General features: G+C 41.2%; 1 protein-coding gene across 2 annotated transcripts in view; it reads right to left on the reverse strand.

Moving 5' to 3' along the window:
• Positions 1-9394: 9394 nt before the first annotated feature.
• The window catches only part of wfs1b (Wolfram syndrome 1b (wolframin)), an 82762-nt gene continuing 66457 nt past the window's right edge, over positions 9395-25699 (reverse strand). The window contains exons 3-8 of one of the 2 annotated variants that reach the window (XM_048179936.1): positions 14178-14254; positions 13957-14101; positions 13669-13842; positions 13337-13414; positions 13068-13228; positions 9395-11957 (exon numbers count right to left, since the gene is read on the reverse strand). In XM_048179936.1, the coding sequence (XP_048035893.1) occupies positions 10125-11957; positions 13068-13228; positions 13337-13414; positions 13669-13842; positions 13957-14101; positions 14178-14254 (2468 nt within the window). In that variant the 3' untranslated portion in view covers positions 9395-10124. Of the gene's footprint in view, positions 11958-13067; positions 13229-13336; positions 13466-13668; positions 13843-13956; positions 14102-14177; positions 14255-25699 lie in introns of both variants that reach the window. The other variant, XM_048179935.1, reaches the window with a different exon arrangement.

Raw genomic sequence — 25699 nt, forward strand, 5'->3', positions numbered from 1 at the left:
TTCTATATCTCTGCATCAGAACATCGTACAGACATGGGGGTTGGTTTAAATTGTCAAGGAGCCTTTGGAGTATTATCATTGGTAGCTGCCAAGCCACTCCCTAGCAACCAAACAGAGTACCTAGCAACAATTTTGGAAAATCTATATCTCTGCATCAGAACATCATACAGACATGGGGGTTCGTTTGTATTGTCAAGCAGCCTTTGGAGTATCATCATTGGTAGCTGCCAAGCCACTCCCTAGCAACCAAACAGAGTACCCTAGCAACCATTTTGGAAAATCTATATCTCTGCATCAGAACATCGTACAGACATGGGGGTTGGTTTGTATTGTCAAGCAGCCTTTGGAGTATCATCATTGGTAGCTGCCAAGCCCCTCCCTAGCAACCAAACAGAGTACCCTAGCAACCGTTTTGTAAAATCTATATCTCTGCAACAGAACATCGTACAGACATGGGGGTTGGTTTATATTGTCAAGCAGCCTTTGGAGTACCAGCACTGGTAGCTGCCAAGCCACTCCCTAGCAACCAAACAGAGTACCTTAGCAAACGTTTTGCAAATTCTATATCTCTGCATCAGAACATCGTACAGACATGGGGGTTGGTTTATATTGTCAAGCAGCCTTTGGAGTATCATCAGTGGTAGCTGCCAAGCCACTCCCTAGCAACCAAACAGAGTACCCTAGCAACCATTTTGCAAGATCTATATTTATGCATCGGAACATCGTACAGACATGGGGGTTGGTTTATATTGTCAAGCAGCCTTTGGAGTATCATCATTGGTAGCTGCCAAGCCCCTCCCTAGCAACCAAACAGAGTACCCTAGCAACCGTTTTGTAAAATCTATATCTCTGCAACAGAACATCGTACAGACATGGGGGTTGGTTTATATTGTCAAGCAGCCTTTGGAGTACCATCACTGGTAGCTGCCAAGCCACTCCCTAGCAACCAAACAGAGTAACCTAGCAACCGTTTTGCAAATTCTATATCTCTGCATCAGAACATCGTACAGACATGGGGGTTGGTTTAAATTGTCAAGGAGCCTTTGGAGTATTATCATTGGTAGCTGCCAAGCCACTCCCTAGCAACCAAACAGAGTACCTAGCAACAATTTTGGAAAATCTATATCTCTGCATCAGAACATCATACAGACATGGGGGTTCGTTTGTATTGTCAAGCAGCCTTTGGAGTATCATCATTGGTAGCTGCCAAGCCACTCCCTAGCAACCAAACAGAGTACCCTAGCAACCATTTTGGAAAATCTATATCTCTGAATCAGAACATCGTACAGACATGGGGGTTGGTTTGTATTGTCAAGCAGCCTTTGGAGTATCATCATTGGTAGCTGCCAAGCCACTCCCTAGCAACAAACAGAGTACCCTAGCAACCGTATTGCAAAATCTATGTCTCTGCATCAGAACATCGTACAGACATGGGGGTTCGTTTGTATTGTCAAGCAGCCTTTGGAGTATCATCATTGGTAGCTGCCAAGCCACTCCCTAGCAACCAAACAGAGTACCCTAGCAACCATTTTGGAAAATCTATATCTCTGCATCAGAACATCGTACAGACATGGGGGTTGGTTTGTATTGTCAAGCAGCCTTTGGAGTATCATCATTGGTAGCTGCCAAGCCCCTCCCTAGCAACCAAACAGAGTACCCTAGCAACCGTTTTGTAAAATCTATATCTCTGCAACAGAACATCGTACAGACATGGGGGTTGGTTTATATTGTCAAGCAGCCTTTGGAGTGCCATCACTGGTAGCTGCCAAGCCACTCCCTAGCAACCAAACAGAGTAACCTAGCAACCGTTTTGCAAATTCTATATCTCTGCATCAGAACATCGTACAGACATGGGGGTTGGTTTAAATTGTAAAGGAGCCTTTGGAGTATTATCATTGGTAGCTGCCAAGCCACTCCCTAGCAACCAAACAGAGTACCTAGCAACAATTTTGGAAAATCTATATCTCTGCATCTATCTATCTATCTATCTATCTATCTATCTATCTATCTATCTATCTATCTATCTATCTATCTATCTATCTATCAAACTAAATCTTTCTATCTATCTATCTAACTATCTATCTATCTATCTATCTATCAATCAAACTAAATCTATCTATCTATCAAACTAAATCTATCTATCTATCTATCAAACTAAATCTATCTATCTATCTATCAAACTAAATCTATCTATCTATCTATCTATCTATCTATCTATCTATCTATCTATCAAACTAAATCTATCTATCTATCTATCAAACTAAATCTATCTATCTATCTATCTATCAAACTAAATCTATCTATCTATCTATCAAACTAAATCTATCTATCTATCTATCTATCTATCTATCTATCTATCTAACTAAATCTATCTATCTATCTATCTATCTATCTATCTATCTATCTATCTATCTATCTATCAATCTATCTATCTATCTATCTATCATTCAAACTCATCTATCTATCTATCTATCTATCTATCTATCTATCTATCTATCTATCTATCTATCTATCTCTTCTCATCTATCTATCTATCTATCTATCTATCTATCTATCTATCTATCTATCTATCTATCTATCTATCTATCTATCTATCTATCTATCTATCTATCTATCTATCTATCTATCTATCTATCTATCTATCTATCTATCTCTCTTCTCATCTATCTCTCTTCTCATCTATCACTTCTCATCTATCTATCTATCTATCTATCTATCTATCTATCTATCTATCTATCTATCTATCTATCTATCTATCACTTCTCATCTATCTTCTCATCTAACACTTCTCATCTATCTCTCTTCTCATCTGTCTTCTCATCTATCACTTCTCATCTATCTTTTCTCATCTATCTCTCTTCTCATCTGTCTTCTCATCTATCACTTCTCATCTATCTCTCTTCTCATCTATGACTTCTCATCTATGACTTCTCATCTATCTATCAACTCATTCAAATTCATAAACTCTATCTATCTATCTATCTATCTATCTATGATCAACTCTCATAGCAACCACCCAAAACAACCTAGCAACCACCCAGAACACCATGGCAACTGCATAGCAACCACACAAATCACCCTGCCATCATCCTAGCAACCAGCCTGGGTACAATAGCAACCGCATAGCAACACCATGGCAACCACCCCGAGTACCCTAGCAACCGCATAGCAACACCATGGCAACCACCCCAAGTACCCTAGCAACAGCATAGCATCACCATAGCAACCACCCCGAGTACCCTAGCAACCGCATAGCAACACCATAGCAACCACCCCGAGTACCATAGCAACACCATAGCAACCACCCCGAGTACCTTAGCAACCACATAGCAACACCCTAGCAACCGCCCCGAGTACCCTAGCAACCGTATAGCAACACCATAGCAACCGCCCCGAGTACCCTAGCAACCGCATAGCAACACCTTAGCAACCGCCCCGAGTACCCTAGCAACCGCATAGCAACACCTTAGCAACCGCCCTGAGTACCCTAGCAACCGCATAGCAACACCATAGCAACCACCCCGAATACCATAGCAACACCATAGCAACCACCCCGAGTACCTTAGCAACCGCATAGCAACACCCAAGCAACCGCCCCGAGTACCCTAGCAACCGCATAGCAACACCATAGCAACCGCCCCGAGTACCCTAGTAACCGCATAGCAACACCTTAGCAACCGCCCCGAGTACCCTAGCAACCGCATAGCAACACCTTAGCAACCGCCCCGAGTACCCTAGCAACCGCATAGCAACACCATAGCAACCACCCCGGGTACCCTAGCAACCGCATAGCAACACCATAGCAACCACCCCGTGTACCATAGCAACACCATAGCAACCACCCGAGTACCTTAGCAACTGCATAGAAACACCCTAGCAACCACCCCGAGTACCCTAGCAACCGCTTATCAACCACCCCGAGTACCTTTGCAACCGCATAGCAACACCTTAGCAACCGCCCCGAGTACCCTAGCAACCGCATAGCAACACCATAGCAACCACCCCGAGTACCATAGCAACACCATAGCAACCACCCCGAGTACCTTAGCAACCGCATAGCAACACCCAAGCAACCGCCCCGAGTACCCTAGCAACCGCATAGCAACACCATAGCAACCGCCCCGAGTACCCTAGCAACCGCATAGCAACACCTTAGCAACCGCCCCGAGTACCCTAGCAACCGCATAGCAACACCTTAGCAACCGCCCCGAGTACCCTAGCAACCGCATAGCAACACCATATCAACTGCCCCGAGTACCCTAGCAACCGCATAGCAACACCTTAGCAACCGCCCCGAGTACCCTAGCAACCACATAGCAACACCCTAGCAACCACCCCGGGTACCCTAGCCACCGCATAGCAACACCATAGCAACCACCCCGTGTACCATAGCAACACCATAGCAACCACCCGAGTACCTTAGCAACTGCATAGCAACACCCTAGCAACCACCCCGAGTACCCTAGCAACTGCTTATCAACCACCCCGAGTACCTTTGCAACTGCATAGCAACACCATAGCAACCGCCCCGAGTACACTAGCAACCGCATAGCAACACCATAGCAACCGCCCCGAGTACCCTAGCAACCGCATAGCAACACCTTAGCAACCACCCCGAGTACCCTAGCAACCGCATAGCAACACCTTAGCAACCGCCCAGAGTACCCTAGCAACCACATAGCAACACCCTAGCAACCGCCCCGAGTACCCTAGCAACCGCATAGCAACACCATAGCAACCGCCCCGAGTACCCTAGCAACCGCATAGCAACACCCTAACAACCACCTTGGGTACCCTAGCAACCGCATAGCAACACCTTAGCAACCACCCCAGGTACCCTAGCAACCGCATAGCAACACCCTATCAACCACCTTGGGTACCCTAGCAACCACATAGCAACACCCTAGCAACCACCCAGAATACCTTAGCAACCATCTTGGGTACCCTAGCAACCGCATAGCAACACCTTAGCAACCACCCCGGGTACCCTAGCAACCGCATAGCAACACCCTAGCAACCACCCAGAATACCTTAGCAACCGCATAGCAACACCTTAGCAACCACCCCGGGTACCCTAGCAACCGCAGAGCAACACCTTAGCAACCATCCAGAGTACCCTAGCAACCGCATAGCAACATCTTAGCAACCACCCCGAGTACCCTAGCAACCGCATAGCAACATCTTAGCAACCACCCTGGATACACTAGCAACCGCATAGCAACACCTTAGCAACCACTCCGTTTACCCTAGCAACCGCATAGCAACATCTTAGCAACCACCCCGAGTACCCTAGCAAACGCATAGCAACATCTTAGCAACCACCCTGGATACCCTAGAAACCGCATAGCAACACCCTAGCAACCACCCCAAGTACCCTAGCAACCACATAGCAACACCATAGCAACCACCCTGAGTACCCTAGAAACCGCATAGCAACACCTTAACAACCACCCTGAGTACCCTAGCAACCACATAGCAACACCCTAGCAACCACCCAGAATACCTTAGCAACCGCATAGCAACACCTTAGCAACCACCCCGGGTACCCTAGCAACCGCAGAGCAACAGCCTAACAACCACCTTGGGTACCCTAGCAACCGCATAGCAACACCTTAGCAACCACCCCAGGTACCATAGCAACCGCATAGCAACACCCTATCAACCACCTTGGGTACCCTAGCAACCACATAGCAACACCCTAGCAACCACCCAGAATACCTTAGCAACCACCTTGGGTACCCTAGCAACCGCATAGCAACACCTTAGCAACCACCCCGGGTACCCTAGCAACCGCATAGCAACACCCTAGCAACCACCCAGAATACCTTAGCAACCGCATAGCAACACCTTAGCAACCACCCCGGGTACCCTAGCAACCGCAGAGCAACACCTTAGCAACCATCCAGAGTACCCTAGCAACCGCATAGCAACATCTTAGCAACCACCCCGAGTACCCTAGCAACCGCATAGCAACATCTTAGCAACCACCCTGGATACACTAGCAACCGCATAGCAACACCTTAGCAACCACTCCGTTTACCCTAGCAACCGCATAGCAACATCTTAGCAACCACCCCGAGTACCCTAGCAAACGCATAGCAACATCTTAGCAACCACCCTGGATACCCTAGAAACCGCATAGCAACACCCTAGCAACCACCCCAAGTACCCTAGCAACCACATAGCAACACCATAGCAACCACCCTGAGTACCCTAGAAACCGCATAGCAACACCTTAACAACCACCCTGAGTACCCTAGCAACCACATAGCAACACCCTAGCAATCACCCAGAATACCTTAGCAACCGCATAGCAACACCTTAGCAACCACCCCGGGTACCCTAGCAACCGCAGAGCAACAGCCTAGCAACCACCCAGAATACCTTAGCAACCGCATAGCAACACCCTAGCAACCACCCCGACTACCCTAGCAACCACATAGCAACATCTTAGCAACCACCCCAAGTACCCTAGCAACCGCCTTGAGTACCCTGACTCTATCTATCTATCTATCTATCTATCTATATATCTATCAAAACTACTAAACTAAAACTTAAACTTTTAAACTGAAAACTCTCAAACTTCACACTTTTAAAACTACTTCAAACTTTCTGGACCGGCTTTTTCAAGCCAACTTAAAGTTTGTCTTCAAACTTTTTTATCTAGTTATTATTATTGTTATTTTCTTATGCTAATGAATTGGAAGTTTTAAACATTCATAGCTTACTTCTACGTTGCAAGATAAGGTGGAATATGAGCTGTGTTTCATTTCAAAGGCTGCCTCCTCCAGAGGCCGTATTTGTCAGCCACATATGTTATCAGACAGGAATTTCTCATTTCATAAAAGTATCCATTCCTTGTGAATGCAGCCTTCGCACCCTTAGAATATTCAAATATATATTCAAAACCAGGCATGTATGGTTATGAAGATAACACAGTCAATATACAGGCATGTGTGGGTGGTTTCTCTTTAGCTGTATAGGAATGATGATGAATGCCACTTCAGTATTGAGTGTTATCTAATGCAGTGATGGAACATTAACATACTTCCAATGAAATGTTTAAAAGTGCAGATTTTCACAAAGGACAAATTCAATCACTAATTACACTGTACTGTAGTGGTCAGATTTTACCCCCAATGCAGCAACAAGCCATTAAACATCTGTTCAGCAAAGGTTTGAAATGTCAAATAAAATCTCAAACAGATCTTACCATTGTTATATGACAATAATAACCCAAAGTTTATTTAAAATAAAGATATCTTTAGATCTGTCCTAGAAAAATCTCTATTGTACTATACAGTATTTAGAAAAGTCAATCATTTTAAAATATATTCTTTATACCTTAAAATGCAAGTTACCTAAATCTTCAAAAAACACTTTGGAACAAATCTAAGGCATCAATAATAATAATAATAATAATAATAATAATAATAATAATAATAATAAACATGCACACACAAAAGTATTAATGCATTATCTTCCAATTGCAAAACAAACTAAATTAGATATAATCTCTTTCTCTCTCTCTCTCTATTCCTTATACAACCTTTAAGTTTATAGGGCTGGAGCCTATCCCAGTTTCTTAGGCCAGAGGCAGGAGAAAGCACCCTGGACAGATGTAATATATCAGATATTCAAAAGCCCTGAAAAGCGTTAAACAGGGGAAAACCAGTGAATGAAACCTCTCACTGCAGATGAATGAGTTGGTCCAGATATAAACACTTTTTTAGAAATGTAGGCATGGCTTTAAATTTCCCAATGATATACATGAGATTCGTTTTGAAGTAGTTAAGATCTTGTAGAGGTATTTTGTTTGGTTCCTGTAGCTCCGTGGTGTTCAATCCTGCTTCTGAAGGGCCACTTTCCTGCAAAGTTTAGCATCAACCCTGATTAAGCGCCTGAATCAGCTAATGAAGGTCTTCAGGATTACTACAAACTTCCAGGCAGGTTTGTTGGAGGCAGGCTGGAGTTAAACTATGTAGGAAGGTGGCTCTCCATGAGCAGGATTGGACACGCCTGCTGTTGCACCTACAGCAGTGGTTTTCAATCCTGGTCCTGGGTACCCATAACACTGCACATTTTGAATGCCTCCCCTATTTAATGCAAATGATTCAGAGCATCAGTGTAAGGACCTTAGGTCATTAATTAGCTCAATTTAATTGTTACAGGGAATAAGAATTGAATCAGAATTAATTAATATTTAACACTTCATCAATTATTCGTCCAGCGAAAACTGAGGTTAGAGTATTTTACCAATTCTGGATAAAATATTATTCTGCGGCCAACAGTAACAATATTTTATCATGATTATTATTATTATAATTATTATATTATTATAAGCAAGAGGTAACTGATCTTTGAGTTTAAGACAGTAATTTGATACACAGCACAAGAAACTCGTATATGTGAAAATCAAAACAAGCTTTATTGACTACTTCTAATGATTACAGGAAACTAAGGCTAAACACACACACACATTCATACGCACACACACACACATTCACGGAGTTGATATGAGTCCCAAATACTAACTAAACATCGCAACCTGAGGAAAATCACAAAAGCAGAGCTTTGGCTTGATTCTTTAGGTTTAAAGGAGTTTCACCAGTTTCCAGCAAGAGAGAGAAGTTTGCTTGTACCTGCGTTTGCTCTGACAGCTGAGGTAATCGGGTTGTTCTGTCTTTCAGGTGACGTCTTCTCGGGAAAGCCCTTCGTCGGTTGCGCGGAAGCTTTAAAGTTGTTGCGCTGTTCTGAGCAGTTTCCTTGTTTGGAGACTTTGGTCAGATGTTTCACAGAGTGTTTTGGAGTCTGGATGTGACGGCTGTTGAATGGTCAGCTGCGCGGCTCGTGGATGAAGTCGGCGACTGTTAGATGGAAAATCAGCCCCGGTAAGGATCCGTTCTCAATGACCCATGCGACTTTTCCGCCGTGGTCAAAGTAGCGGTGCTTCGGCTACTGGGCTTCAATGACTGTGCTTCAGTCTGACTTCTGACCGACCTTTTGACCGATTTCTGACCGATTTCTGACTTCCAGCCCTAGCTTGTTTGGACAGCATAGTTTTAAAGGAGCGATCCTCCAATGAGACGTTGCTGCGGAGATTAGACACGCCTCGTCTATTGTCTATTGATCACATTGCGTGATATCTGTGGAACATTCTCCTGTTTTATTAACAACTTTATAATGTTTCTTAATATCTTCCTGATACTGAATTTCAGTGTTTCATTCACACAGAATTACAGAGAATTATAAATTCTGCATTTTGAACTCAAACATGACACACTTCTTACACACATATTACTAGACTGACCCAATTAAAACAATGATTATAAGAGAAAGAAAATGCATACAGGAATACAAACATATACTGCATTGACTCCAACATGTTAGTAATCACATCATAGCAAGTGTTATTCTGGATATAGTTAATACTTTAAATGATTGTCCCTTTTGAGATTCAAGATTGAGTCCTTAAGCATAGAGTTTAAACTTTGACCGGAGTCACGAGTGACCGGGTCAAAAAGGGATTCCTAATCAGGGTAGGTCTGTGAGGATCCTGGTGCATTTAGGTCCGTTAATTAATGTTTCCTGTTCCATCCGATAATACAAGAGGGTTCTGTGAGAGAATCAATAGATTTAACATGATCAGGAAGGCCTCAGAACAGATATTCTCTGTTCTTAAGTCACGTTACCACTTCTCTTAATGCTGACCAGCTGGAATTAGGAGCTATCCAGTGCCCCTGGGGATTCTGGGGTCAGCAAATGAATCCTTTGTCAAATGAAGCTTTGTTCGGTCACGTTGTTCATTGATAAAGTCATTGGTAAGTTCTGTCGAGCGAGGCCCTACATCAGCTTGTTAGGAAAGCACTCCATTAAATGAACTGACTGTGTCAGATAAGAAAAATATATAAAATGTACAGAGCGGTGGGTCCCCAGAGCAAAGATTGAAACCAGTGAGCTACAGAAAGCTCTTCTCACTTCATTATTCACTTTCATACATGAAACAGACAAAACAAGATGACAATGCATTTGCCGTTTTAATAGCGCTTTTATCAAAAGCACTTCATCAAATCTCAACAGTTTTCTTTTCTAATACTAGAGTGTATGCCAATGGCATACTAGCTTCACACAGACACTTCTGTAGTAGCTACTGTAATGTCCACCTCAGCTGAAAGCAGAGGGTGGAACAGGAAATTGAAGACAAAAGCAAAGGCATTTCGGGCTTTAACCCTCCAGTCCTGCTCAATCTTGACCTGTCGTTGTACTGGTACAAGTGGTGAGGCACATGTCTTGCAGTGCAAGGCCTTGAGTTCAAACACTGGCCATTTGCTGCCCAGTCTACCTTCAAGTACCGTGCTGAACTCCACCACACTGCCTGAGCTGAGTGCCAATAGGACGTGTCTGAATTCGCTACTAGCCCGAAGCACAATGTCTTTGGTGGCATCATCAAAATCTTGTGCCCCACTGCGCCCCTTCTGCGGCATCCCCATGGTCACTTCAAACTTGTAGTGGTCAAAACGTTTGACATGGCACTTATGCTTTGCAAGCACCTTGAGCTGACACAGCGGTTCAGCGGGTCCTGGCTGGGTCTCATCACAGGCAGGGTACTCCTCACCATATAGACAACGGGCCCAGTCCGCTATAAAAACCGGCAGAAGGTTGATGACAGCTTGCGCTCCATTCTCGATCTCAGTGACGCGAACGTACTTAAATCGACCCTCCCATGTCACCCGGTGTCCCTCCAAGTGGCTGCAGAGGATCTGGGAGTGTGCCATGTTATGCTCCTTCCAAGCACGAGGGCCACACAGGTCACTGTACTCCTGCCATGTCAAGGTGGAATTGTATACCTTCATCCCCTCAGAACGGTACACGTAGAACCAGCTGAAAAGCACCAGAGCTGAAATCCACACAAGGATCAACTTGACCACGCTGCTACGCCGCAAAAAGTGCAGAACTGCAAAAGGCGACAAGCTAAAACATGTCCACCAGCGCAACAAGACAGGCAGCACACAAACACATGCTGTTACAGCCATTTTGGTCAGTTCCAGGGCGAGGAACCATTGCACCAGCTGCACCAGCATTATGGCTGCTAGAGCCAGCGATAGTACCGGCAAAGCAAAGAAGAAAAGGAGGTAGCCCACAGCTGTGCGCATTAGCCCCAATGCAGTAGACTCTTGCAACAGCGTGACAGACAGTTCACACCAGATGAAGCACACCAGGTAGGGAAGCAGCACACAGTAGGTGCCACGTGCACCACTTGTTGTGGCCATTCGGGCACACAAATACAGGAGGTAGAAATACAGAAAACAAGGCACACCCACATGCAGTACCAACCAGTCACCAAAGTGCATGTTGAACCAAGTGCCACCAACTATTCGACCCACCCAGCCTCCCAGCAACTGATTCATGAATGCAGAAATGGCAGAGGCAACCTGGGAGAGCAGAGCAAGTTTGGAATGCTGCTGCGCTGCTGGTCGCAGGCTTAAGTAGCCGCTTACAGTGAAGAAGACTGCAACCGTAGCCAGTTCTGAACATGGCAACCAGGACTTGTCTGCCACGGGAAACGAAAGGATGAGGAAAAGTGAAGAAAGGAGAAAGTAGAGGTATGGCTCAAGGTGATTCCATGTGAAGTTTGACTCTGCCTGCTCAAGGTCTATGCCTGGCTCAAAATGAGACAACATGACCGTCAACGCTCGAAAGTTCTCCCATGCCTTGCTGTTCTGAAAGACTCGGAGAGTACAGATTACCATTGACACAAAAGAAAGGTAGAATATAATGAGAGGAATGACAAGGACAAAGAACTCTAGCGTTAGGTTTGAGATGATGAAGAAGAAGATGAGGGTATTGATGTGATGAGTAGGTATGAGGGCGCTAATCCACTGCATGCCCGCACGGGACGCCCAGTCAATCAACACCTCTTTCACCTCCAACACTGCATGAAAGGGAAACTTCAACACCTGTAGGTATGAAGAAAATTGAGTTAGTCAAAAATAATAATTTATTGTAATATTGGCTGTCTCAAAACAAGGTAAGCTGCTAAACTAAATAGTAGGGGTGTCAATTTTCAAGAATACTCCAGGCAGGATAGTTCACCATAAAATAAACCATTAAGCTTTTGTTCATCTTCAGAACACAAACAAAGATATTTTTATTATTCTCTCATCATATTTGTCTGTCCAATGAAAATCCTTTTCTTCACCTGGCAAGCCCTTTTGAGCTTTCATTGACCATAGTTGATCTAAACACTGATCAGCACGTGAATAAACCTCTAAATTAAATCTGTTCATCATATAAAGCAATGTGTCTCTTCAGTAGACCTGTATTAAAACATCTAATTAATGTGATTTACTTTTATGATGTCTTTATGCAATTTTTGAAGCTTGGACATTTTGGGTTACATTGACTTTCAATGAATGGACTAAATGTTGAGAGAATATTATTAAAATATCATATTTGAGTTTCGAAGATGAACGGAAGCCTTCTGAGTCTCGAACAGCGTGAGGGTGAGTAAATGATGACAATTTTCATTTTGGGATGAACTATCCTATTGAAATTGATAATTAATCATTACATTAATTCCACAGAACGGAGGAGAACTCCAAATATCATGTACATGTGGCCTACTTTTTGGTAAGAACATGTACAGAAAATACATATAAGACTCTTCATTACGACTTCATGTTGTACTTTAGCTTATGATCACTGTATTTATAGTGTATATAACCATTATTTATAGAAAAACACTCTTAACACTGATGATGTTAAACATGCCAAATGTGTGCATTGTGTCACAGACATGCAATAACATGCAGTGCAAGTTCAAGTGTTTTGGATAAACAGTGTATAGTTTTCTATCTAATTAAAGGTGTATCATTTCATCCAGTACATAGGTGTTTTATATTGTATGTTCTTGTTTACATATGGAGAGTATCTCATAACAATCCCTTGTGAAATTCCACTTTGGTTAGGATGCCATTTGTGCGGACAGCTAGCCATGTAGGCAGTACACAAAATAAGTAAGCTCACCAAGTTTTAATATGCATAGACTCAATCAGAAATAATAACACCTTCTGATGCAAAGGCAGTTCATCTGGGTTCTTTACTGGCCCTTCATCATCATCATCATCATCATCATCCCCTCCTGCTTCCATGGCAGGTGTTGGTGAAATACCCTCAGCGTATTGTTTAGTATTCTCAACAAACTCTTCTACACCTACATATTCAGCCCCTGCCAAAGCAAAAATACACAGATTCAGAATATTATATGCATATTACCACATATGTAATATAAGTCTCAAACATATTAGACCCTAAAGGAAAGATAACACAAATTCACCATCTCTTGCGACCAAACTCTCCAAAATTTTTTTTTGTTTCTGTGCTGGGCTTGAGAGAGGGCTGCTGGGAGCACCATCTGGAGGAGCAGGACACACAACATTTGTTCTAAAGATATTTACAGTTGACCCTGTTGATTTAAGGAAAATAACTGCATGAAGATTCTTAATTTGTCATTTTTATTTAGAGTTCCACAGAAAAATAATAACAGCATACAGGTTTAGAACAATAAGAGGGTGAGTAAATAATGACAGAATTTTCATGTTTGGACGAACTATTCCTTCAGCATTATCCAAATTGGTTGATCACAACAACATATTCCTGATATTTCACCTGTCTCAGTGTTGAGCTGGCTGACATTTTCCAGAAGTTCAGAGGCAGTGATGTTTTTCTTCCTCTCTGGATTGAGTGTCCAGTACATGAGCAGAGCTGCTTTCCTTACACTGCGCTGAAAACGAGATTCACATGCCAGGGAACACACTTCCTCTCTGTTCTCAGCTGTGATGCCTGGCACAAACATACACAGACACACTAATCCATTATAAAAGTCAGTCTAAATGTAAATATAGACAAAGGGGTATTATATGTTTACAATCTAGATATCATAAGTATCTGCTTTACCCCTCCTGTCATGCAGGCAGCGCTGTAGCAGTTTCACTGCATCTTTCCGTCCATTTTTCGCTGCCTGGAGTAGCCATGTTACCGCGGTGACAGAATTTACTTCTTCGTCTTCTTGCTCAGCTAATCTCAGGTAATATCTACCAATCTGTTTAATCAACAGTGTAAGTTTTCGAATTACTATAACAATGTACAATGTAAGTGTATTTTTGTGGCATTCAGACCTCTGTCTGTGCTTTGGCATCCCCATTCTTTGCCTTCTGTTTAAGATCATCAATGCTTAGCGCCTCTGGGATTTCCCCTAGAAAATGGAAAGAATCAAACACAGAAACAGCCTTATACTCACATTGTGCAGTCACAACAAATATGTATATAAGCAAACCAGTTCTGTTTGTATTAAGTTGTTCACAGCAGATTTTCATTTTTTTTTCTTCAGATTTTCATCTTTAGGACGACTACCTAGTGCCTACACCACCTTATTTGCAATTGTTCAAAGGATATTGGTTTGTTTAAGCAATGCAGTTCCAGCATATCTATGATAAGCTGAGAGTTCTATACTTCCTTGGTAGTTGAAAGCAGAAAAGTTCAAGAAAAATAGGATAACTGACAACATATGAGTGCTTATAGTTTTTATTTTAATTTTTGTTTTATTATAGTAATTAAAAAAACAAAAAAAAAAACATATTTAGTTTTATTTTTTATTTCATTGAACTATGCTATGTGTGCCTGGGCCTGCTTTGCCAAATGGCTTAACATCTAGTGGCTTTACTTATGTATATCTAGGCTAGCGAAGCCCAGAGTTAACTAGTGACTTGCAATAGCAATGTGAACCTGGGTGCCATACCATTAGGTTTAACTACTGACTTAAACCTGCTATGTGCCAGATCCAAGATCTCTCAAACATACCTAATTAGAACGTACACTATGTGTGACTTTAACAAATGATTTGCAAGCTGATAGAGATGGAAAATAAACCACAGCAACAACATGAGCAAGCATGCATGCTGCATGCAATTATTTATATTCTGCCATGTTGCTTATATGCTTATCCACTCTTTGTATCAACACAACTTGTAAAATATCAAACATGATTTGAACATTTATGTTTGTTTCATTGATAAATGCAGATGATGCAACATTGTTTTGAAATAATAAACTAGGGCTGTTCACTAGGGCTGCACAATTTATCGTGAATAAACCGCACACAATTTGGCAAAGTCAGCGATTATTTTATGCGCAGCTTGTCAGAGCTGTACGGCTCTGTAATCAGTAGTAAATGCTTCTCCATCCGAAATCCAGAGGGCGCTCTTGCGCAGAAACTGCAAATATGCCCTGCCGCAGAAGTAGATAACACGCCTCATATCGCTGTAGCTGAATAAACAGATTGAAACGCTTTGATTGATTAAAAATGACTAATAAACACACAACTGCCTTATTCTGTGTAAGAAGCCAAATCATCTCACAGAAGGATGCTCAACTGTCGTTATGAAGTGAGTTTGGAATAAAAACATGCTATTGTCTTTTGTTGGACAAGATGTTAATAAATGCTTCTGGAAAGATGTTTGACGCATGTTGCTTTTTCAAATGTACAGGTCCATCTCAAATTAGAATATCATGAAAAAGTCATTTTTTTCCTGTAATTTAATTAAAGTAAAACTTAAATATATTCTAGATTTATTAGACAAAGTAAAATATTTCCAGACTTTTTTTGTTTTCATTTTGATGATTACAGCTTGCTGCTCATCAAAACCAAAAAATCAGTATCTCAAATTATTAGAATATTTAATTTCAAATTCTATTAAATAACCATTCTCAGGGTATACAGTTGTGGCCAGAATTATTAGCCCCCTTCATAAATATGATCAAAGATGACTCTAAAAATAAATCTGCATTGTTTATCCTTTTGATCTTTAATTCATAAAATTAGCAAAAATCTAACCTTTCATTGAAGGAAAATAATTGAAAGTGGGGGAAAATAACATTAAGAAATAAATGTTTTTCTCCAAAACATGTTGCCCACAATTATTAGCACCCCTAGAATTTTTTATGAGTAAAATATCTCTGAAGTATATTCCCATTCATATTTAATTTTTTTTTAGCTCACCGGGTTGATCATGAACATGAAATTGTCCAGCCATGACTTCCTGTTCCACAGGAGTATAAACATGAGGAAACACAAAGGCCAAATTCCCTTAATCATTCATCACAATGAGAAAAAACAAAGAACATAGTTCTGATGTGTAGCAAATGATTGTCGAGCTTCACAAAATAGAAAGTGGCTGTAAGAAAATAGCTGAAGCATTGAAAATCCCCATTTCCACTATCAGGGCAATAATTGAGAAGTTCCAATCAACTAAAGATGTTACAAATCTGACTGAAAGAGGACAAGTGTCTAAATCATCCTAATGAGCAGTGAGGACAAATGTTTAAGTGGCCAAAGACTCTCCTAGGATCACAGCTGGAGAATTGCAGAGATTAGTTGAGTCTTGACCCACCAGATGGTTTTGGTGCACACATGGATAAAAAGTGCCCCATGCCCACAGTTAAATATACTGCTGGATCTTTAATGTTGTGGGTCTATTTTTGTGCTGGAGGTCCTGGACAACTTGTTCAGATATATCGTATCAAAATCAAAACCTGACCACTTCTGCTAGAAATCTTATAATGGGCTGTGGTTGGATCATCCGTTGGGACAATGATCCAAAACAAGCATCAAAACCAGCACAAAAATCAGTCACTGAGCACAAAATTAAGCTTCTGACATGGCCATCCCAGTCCCCTGACCTGAACCCTAAAGAGAATGAGTGGAGTGAACTGAAGAGAAGAAGCACCAACATGGAGCTGGGAATCTGAAGGATCTGGAGAGATTCTGTATGGAGGAATTGTCTCTGATCTCTTCTTGGGTGTTCTCCAAACTCATCAGGCGTTATAGAAGAAGACTCAGAGCTGTTCTCTTGGCAAAAGGAGGTTACAAAAAGTATTGAATAAAAGGGTGCTAATAATTGTGGGCAACATGTTTTGGAGAAAAATATTTATTTCATAATGTTATTTCCCCCCCACTTTCAATTCTTTTCCTTCAATGAAAGGTTAGATTTTTGCTAATTTTATAAATTAAAGATCAAAAGGATAAACAACACAGATTTATTTTTAGAGTCATCTTTGATCATATTTATGAAGGGGGCTAATAATTCTGGCCACAACTGTAAATACTGGGTTTAGGTCAGTAATCCCAACAGCAGTCATGGGGAAGTCTGCTGTCCAGAAGACGATCATTAAGACCCTCTACAATGAGGGTAAGCCACAGAGGGTCATTGCTAAAAGAGCTGGCTGTTCGCAGAGTGCTGTGCCAAAGCATATTCATGGAAAGTTGACTGGAAGGAAAAAGTGTGGTAGGAAAAGATGTAAGGAAGGTGTAAGTGAAAGGAATGACCGCAGGCTTGAGAAGATTGTCAGGCAAAGCCGATTTAAGAACTTAGGAGAGCTTCAAACAGAGTGGACTGAAGCTGGAGTCAGTGCATCAAAAGCCACCGCACACAGACGTCTTCAGGAAATGGGCTACAACTGTCACATTCCACATACCAAGCCACTTCTGAACCAAAGACAACGTCAGAAGCGTCTTACCTGGGCTAAGAGGAAAAAGAACTGGACTGTTGCTCAGTGGTCCAAAGTCCTCTTTTCAGATGAAAGTAAATTTTGCATTTCATTTGGAAATCAAGGTCCCAGAGTCTTGAGGAAGAGTGGAGAGGCACAGAAACCATGTTGCTTTAAGTCCAGTGTGAAGTTTCCACAGTCAGTGATGATTTGGGCTGCCATGTCATCTGCTGGTGTTGGTTCACTGTGTTTTCTGAAGTCCACAGTCAACGCAGGCATCTACCAGGAAATTTTAGAGCACTTCATGCTTCCTTCTGCTGACAAGCTTTATGGAGATGCTTATTTCATTTTCCAGCAGGATTTGGCACCTGCCCACACTGCCAAAGGTACCAAAAGCTGGTTCAATGACCATGGTGTTAATGTGCTTGATTGGCCAGCAAATTTGCCTGACCTGAACCCCATAGAGAATCTATGGGGTATTGTCAAGAGGAAGATGAGAGACACCAGACCCAACAATGCAGATGACCTGAAGGCCACTATCAAAGCAACCTGGGCTTCCATTACACCTGAGCAGTACCACAGGCTGATTGCCTCCATGCCATGCTGCATTGATGCAGTAATTCATGCAAAAGGAGGCACAACCAAGTATTGAGAGCATAGAAATGAATATACTTTTCAGAAGCTTGACATTTCTGTTTAAAATATCCTTTTTTATTGATCTTATGAAGTATTCTCATTTATTAAGATGTGAATTGGTGGGTTTTTGTTAAATGTGAGCCAAAATCATCACAATTAAAATGCAATCACAGCTCAAATGAAATAATTAATTAATTTATAGGGAATTTTAAGAGAGTTACTTTACGACCGAGCAACTGAATCGTCCAGCGGTCATTTGCATGGGCCGTAACCATAAACTCTGTAGCGGATATGAATATCCGACTATCGTAAAAACACTATTTAGTAGCAAGGTAACATAGATCGGCAGTTTAAGACATTAAATTTGTAAGCACAAAACACAAGACACTTCTCTTTAAAAATCTACAGGAGACTTTATTGATTATTCTAACACAAACTATTATCTAACACAAACACAAACACACACACACACAAGTGAGAAAGAAAGAGTTTTAAGAGAGAATCTAATGATGAGCATGATTTCTAGCAAAATATGCACTTCATAAGACCGGACATGAACAAACCATGAATCGTTAATTTAATGCACCAGTTCAGCTATAGAATCTGGAGGTACTTGCTTGTCGTTCGTGTCTTTGAATGTGGATTCCCTTGTTGGCGTCCTTGGCTTGGAGAAAGGGGGTTTCCGGGTTTGCTGGTTTGTCGTGGAAAAGCCAATCACATTCGGGCGTGCTGGCAAACAAATTGAGTCTCCCTCTTTGACTGAAGTTTAAAGTTGAGGCGGCAAAAAGTCGTTGGTTAAACTTTGTGGCAAAACTTAACTTAGAATACGAGACTCTCAACGTAAAAAAAAGGAAAGTAAAAGAAAAGAAAAGTGAGTGAGAAGTTGGATGGCTTGAATGAAACTGCTTGTCTGCTTGTCATCATCTGTTCTTTGTCTCAGTCATCTTCTTTGTTCAAACTGTTGTCCAACTCTGACTTTTGTCATTCTGATCTGACTACATAAACTTAGGTGTTTGTCCCACCTCTTTGAGGAGTTCTGACCAATTAGGTATCATCTTTGTTTCAAAGGTGGCTTTTCTCCTCCCCGATAATAAACTAAATGTTATTTCATGTTCTCCTCAATTCCCCCTCTCGACAGAGAATAAAAAAAAGATTACAGTTTAGACCTGATTTCCCTAAATATAATACGCTACATTTCACACAGATTTCATTCAAGCCAAACAATGAATTATGAATAGAGATTTAAATTCATTCCAAACAAGGTACACTTTCAATCAATCATTCAAAAGTTTCATTTACATGAATTGTGAGTGTTCTAAGCATAACTGGTCAATGTGTAGACATGACATGGAATTATGCAGTGGAACGATGTTTGATAAGTCCGTTTAGAATTGTTTGGAACAATTTGATGCAGTTTATTTGAAAAACAGTCTCTGTGATTTTTGTGGATTTCAACTGTGTCACTCAGAGGCCACAGGCCTGCAATGTCTCTCTGATCTCAAGATCAAAAGAGACAAAGACTCTGGTGTTATCTTCGTGCAGCTCAAGTTGCATTGTCTTTCCAACCATTTGGTTTCTACAGATGGCTTAAATTTGACACCCTTCCTTAGCCAGGAAGCATGCATGTCCATAAAAATACTTAGCACGGGGTTGTTGGTAGACTCAAAGCAGGCCCGGCGCCACAAGGGGGCAAAAGGGGGCACTGCCTCCTCAGATCTAATTTGTGCCTCCTCAGTTTCAATTTGTCCCCCCTTCACCCCCGAAACGCGATCGATTTTAACCCTTTAACGGATACGATCACACTGGCGTGATTAAAACATTCAGTGCGTTACTGCTAAATTCAAACCTGCTTTCGCGCTGCTGCCGCTGAGCCCGAGATGGATGCGCTCAGTGCCTTTCATATTTCACAACTATTCAGTGTTTTCAACCACTACCCTCCCTTCGCTGGGCAAGGAGGAACTGCACTTCTCCCCACAGAACACTTCAACTGCACGTAACACAGAGACTGAGTTTGATTGCACCTAAACTTGCACTACTTGACAAAATAAAGACGCCTTCCGGGGTGACACTTCACTGCATTCCGTGTCTGTTCTCCTCTTTTCCCATAGTGGAGCGCTACAATATATTATACCCACTGTAAATGTTTCTCTTTGTGAAGTTTGGTTAGTGATGGCATCTTTACGCACAACTGCTAGCCTGCATGGAGAACATCTTGAGACTCCAGAGACACCAGCAGCCTCAAATACCTGTTTGCTGCTCAACACTGGCTTTTTTATAGCTGCCCTTTCAATACAATTCATTTTTTTGACAGGAACTTTCATTAATAAGCCTTTATCTGACTGAGTTCTGCTGTGCTCTAAATCACTCAGAAATCTTATGATAATTTGATAATCTCCATTCAGTTTCACAAAATATTAGTTGTTTTCATGCCTTTTGCACAACATTGGACCATTTCATGCTTTTCCTCTTCAGAAAGATCTTTCTTCCTCTCCATATGGCATGAGAACTGTGACTTGCTTAATAATGTGGAACAACCTCTAAGTAGGGTTTCCATAGACCTGGCAAATTATTTTGTCTGAGATTGATACCAGTTATCTAAAAAGACATGGATAAATAAACAAACATACATTTTCTTAGAAAAACTAAAATCTGAATGTTTATTCTACTGAAATCTTACTGATATGTCACTTGCATAATAATTTGTAACGCGGTATATACACACACACAGTGTATATCAATATCAATATATATATATATATATCTATATCTATCCAAGTAATACATGTGTCTTCTTTGAAACACAATGTTAATCTGAAATTAAACCTGCCTCCTGGTGTTCATGAAACCCCAGAACACATTTTTGTGAACAGTGAACATATGTATAGGCTGCACATCATTGAAAACACTAAAGGTACTCATTAATTTTATTTATAATTTGAAATTAGTTATTTTTGCATTTTTCAGAGTGTTTTCTGTCTTCCGGTTTGAAAAGCAAAGTCAGAGCAATGTCACAAAATCTGATGTCATCATGTACCACTGGCAAGATCCGGAGTGCTGGTTGGCTCCAAGTTTGAGCTGGTCAAACATGCTGACGTCAACAGTTTCTACATTTATTCATGATGAAAAGCTCATTCAATCCAATCACTGCGCTGTAGTCAGGGATGGGCAGTATTTATGATACATGTATTTCAAATACATATTTCAAATACGTATTTCAAATACAAAATAGTATTTTGTAATTTGTATTTGATAGGGTTGATGAAAATGGCTTTGTATTTTGTATCAAAATACTTTAGTGTTTTGTATTTTTGTATTTTTAAAATACTGTAAAATACTTTGTAAGAAGTCTACATGATGACATAAAATTGTGGCCTCTGATTGGTGCCTACTCTATAGTTTGCAGAGACTTGCGATCAGAACAGAAAATGGATCCATATGGAAGAAGGTGGTCAAAAAATGTGCAGGCTGACAGCTTTCCATCAATTTTTAGCATGAATTGCTTTATTTTTTTTAACAGTTCATGTTAAGCTTTGGTGTTCATTTTGGTAGCCTAGGCTAAATAGTATACCAATTTACATAATGTTCTTGAAAACATTACCGAGCAGCAACTCCCTATATTTATGATTAACCATCAAATGATTAATTGGTTAAAAACTAGTTGCTATGAATACAGGTGCCATCAGTTGTCTTCTTATAAATGAGTTGTTGTCATTGAGTCAGTGTTGCAATGCAAAGTAGGCCCTTCATTACCAGACATCAAGTAACTAAATTAGGATACAATTATCATTTGCAAACATTATACTGTTGGTTACTTTAAAACTAACCTTCATCTGGGAGATCACATGGATATGTGAATATTTGATCTGTTAAATCCACAATATGTAATTTTTTTTTTTTTTACATATACAATTTTTTTAGTAATGGTAAAACATGGTACTCGTGATAAATCAAGAAAACGAGATTCAAACAAAAAGACTTGGGGCCAGATTTACTAACAGCTTGTGCTAGCGCAAACCCTCTTTTGGCATTAAAAATCTACTGTCGGGATTTACTAAAGACACGCAATATAAAATTAGCCCTGAAAACGCGTGGACTGAGTTGAGTTTGCGGCTGACCTTATTGCATATGCATTTTTAGGAGTTTCCCTTTCAGATGCAAAATTTATGGGAGGAGAGTATTTAAATGAATCACACAATGCAATTTACTAATGTCTGTGCTTGTCAATTTACTGGTATTTACACCATTATTTAATGCCCAAAAAAAGCATGTCTGAACCCATTTTGTGACATGGCTGCAATTGTTGCTGTTAGGAGGAGACACCGCAGAGAACAGAGAGCGCATGTTAGAAGGATTATTAAAGTGTCTTTGATGTATCCATGGTTTTTCGACAAAATAAAATGGGAAATCGAGGGTAATGATGTCATTGATAGACGACACACGGACATGGTGTGTGTCCTGGTTAAAATTGCTTATTTCTCTGGATTTAGAATTTCTTGGAAACATTTGGGATAATGTAGGTACACAAGTCAACAAAAAATCTAACATTGTTTTAGTGGTTTTTGAATATTTTAAATCTAAAAATCCTACATATTTGTGCCTTTAACTGACTGCACATGTCAGATTTATTGCATGACTCGGGCAGAGAAAAGCTGTTGCTATCAAACATTGTGTACTTAATCAAGTCAGTGTAATGGTGAAGGGATCGATCAAATGGGCCAACTGATGGAAAGTTTGCGAAGAAATTTCATGCTCCCTTGTAAAAGTATTTTGTAGTATTTTCAAAATACAAAAATACAGTAGTTTATTTTGATACATGGTGTGGCTGCTGTATTTTGTAGTTTATTTTGATACATTTAAAATTAAGGTATTTGGTATTTTATTTTAAAATACATTTTGATGTATTTTTGCCCATCCCTGGCTGTAGTATGCATAAGATTATAATTGCGGTATTATGCATGAGGAAGTATCACTTCTCTCGCCTCTGTCTCTTGTCATTCAGAGACATCGTTGGTGCTCATGCACCTCAGTGCTACAACACAAAAATGCGTTTTCCTGCGACGCAACCAAAGCAAAAGCTTGGGTGCATTTGGTTGGTTTTGCTGTAATCTACCAGCACAAATGGAAAATATGTTCGCATAAGACCGCATTACAGTGGAGAATTCAAATATCACCAAAGTGCTGTTCATTCACCTCTGCGTTCGGACACGCAAGCCGTGTGTAAAGCAAAGCAAGCACATGAGTGTTGTTTGTATTTTGCCCGCGATGCGGTCAGAACTGGAGTTTGAATACGAACACATCAAAAATACGATTTTTATTATGACATACAGGTGGAGCGCGCATATGATCGGTTTCAGCACCTGATTCAGTCTTCCTCCAGGAAATCAATTTATTAAAATCTGGACTAGACTAAGTCTAGGACTATTTTAAATCATGACAAAGAAAGCAGATTTCTGTTAATCTGGTTTAAAGGGCCATTTTATTCTAGGACTAGGCTTAATCTCTGTTCGGGAAACCGCCCCATATTAGTTCAAAGTTACTGCTAGTTTTGATATATTAATAAATTAATTAAAAAAAAATTGTAACACATACCCCTAATACCTTCTCTACTGCTTTCTGTTTTGTATCATACAGGGTACGCTCTTGTATCCCCGTAGTGGCTAGGAAGAACATAGCAACCATAATTGCAATGAATAAACCTTGTGACAGGCAGTGACTGTTACATATCCGTCCCCTCATGTTAGTTCTACATTGCCAAAATAAGGTTTCAAATTCTGTAAACTGAAAGAATCTACCTGTTCTGACTATTCAGTATCTAGTAATTAACAGGACCAAGGCATTTGACCACTTTGGCAGGACCTTTCCATTTGGCAGACAGTTTACCCATAAAACCTTTATCAGCACATGACAGAGGAAGCGTACGAACCCATTCTAAATCTCCAATTTGAAAGTGAACTTGTCGCCTTCAAAGATTATAGTACTTGCATTGTTTGCTCTGGGCCTGTTCGACATTCCTTTGCACAGTTTGAATTATTTCCTTTGACTTTTCCAGGATAGGGTAGGCTGGACTGTTTGGATCAGGAGGTCACAGGATAGCTCTTTCTAGAAGTCCTTTCAATTTGTGATCAAGCATGACTTAGGTTGGGGTGGATCCCGTACTGTCTTGCCACACTGTATTGATAGCAAATCAGAATTTTGCTAGCCACCTGTCCCAATGGCGATGGTTGTGCACATATGAGGCAATCATGGTCTTGAGTGTTCCATTTACTTGTTTGGTCAAATTGGTTTGTGGGTAAACAGCGGTGATAGGATTCTGGATGACATTCCACTGTTTGCAGATTAAACTGATGTGTTGGGAAGAGAATTGCATTCCTCAATCAGACACCAAGTACCTAGGGGTGTCCCATCTGGTAAATATTTCTTCCACAAGAATGTATGAAATTTGAGGAGTTTTGACTACTCCCAAAGGAGACAATTCTACCCATTTTGAGCAGTAATCAACTATCACTAGGAGATGTTCGTTCTGTTTATGACGTTCAAGGAACAGTCCCATAAGGTCAATCCCCAGCATATGCCCAGGTTCCACTATCGGTGTCAACTGCATATGGCCAGTTAGCTTTGAAACGGTCGGTTTATACTTATGACATACCAGGCATTCCTTACAATGCTTCCATACGTCAGAATGTATCTGTAATTAATCTGTAATTAAGGGAAGGAGGAGGCGGGAACTGGCGAACGTTCAACAATACTTTAATAAACAAACCCAAAATGAAAGTAAAAAAGGCAGTCACTCACGGACGACTGCCGCATACACATAAAACATGTAAATAGGCCTGGTCCTCTCTTGTCCTTTACTGTTGTTGCTCCTCCTTTTATGCTCCCGAAGCTCCTCCGCGAGAAACTTGACAAACTCGCACTCTGCACCGGTCTCAAGTTTCTCACGCTCCATTCTCACGGCTCTCTGCCTTGTCCTGCTTGCCACATACCCCCATCACCCCAGGGCCAGTCACGGCAAGGACAGACGAGGTGAGAGAAAGGAGACAGAAGCATGAGGAGGGACAGGGAAGAGAGATGAAGACAAAAAAAAAAATCTTGGTCTGGTTCCCAAAATGCACTGCCATTCAATTCTCCACTAGCTGGGTGAACTAGTCCACCATGCCTGGTGGCAATGCTGGATAGCCCTTGGTGGACGGCGACGGCTCCTCAAGGTTCGGGCAGTCTGCAGGAGTCCCCCATTCCCTGCTCCTCCCCATCATGGCGGATGGCAGCAGATTCCCCACAGCGGCGAGGGCTCTATGACAGGGAGTTCCTTCTTCCTCCCGGGCTTCGGCACCAATGTAACAAGGTATGTTGTTAAGGGAAGAAGGAAGCGGGAACTGGTGAACTTTCAACACAGTGGCGTAGCCACGGGTGTGCCAGGGTGTGCCGGTGCCACCCAAAGTGGCAGCTGGCACACCTAAAATAGGTCCAGGTGAAATTGCAAGCACAACAAACCTCACAAGTATCGAAAATGGGATACTTT

The sequence above is a fragment of the Megalobrama amblycephala genome, unplaced genomic scaffold, assembly GCF_018812025.1.
Source record: "Megalobrama amblycephala isolate DHTTF-2021 unplaced genomic scaffold, ASM1881202v1 scaffold401, whole genome shotgun sequence".
In the NCBI taxonomy this organism is placed as follows: Eukaryota; Metazoa; Chordata; class Actinopteri; order Cypriniformes; family Xenocyprididae; genus Megalobrama; species Megalobrama amblycephala.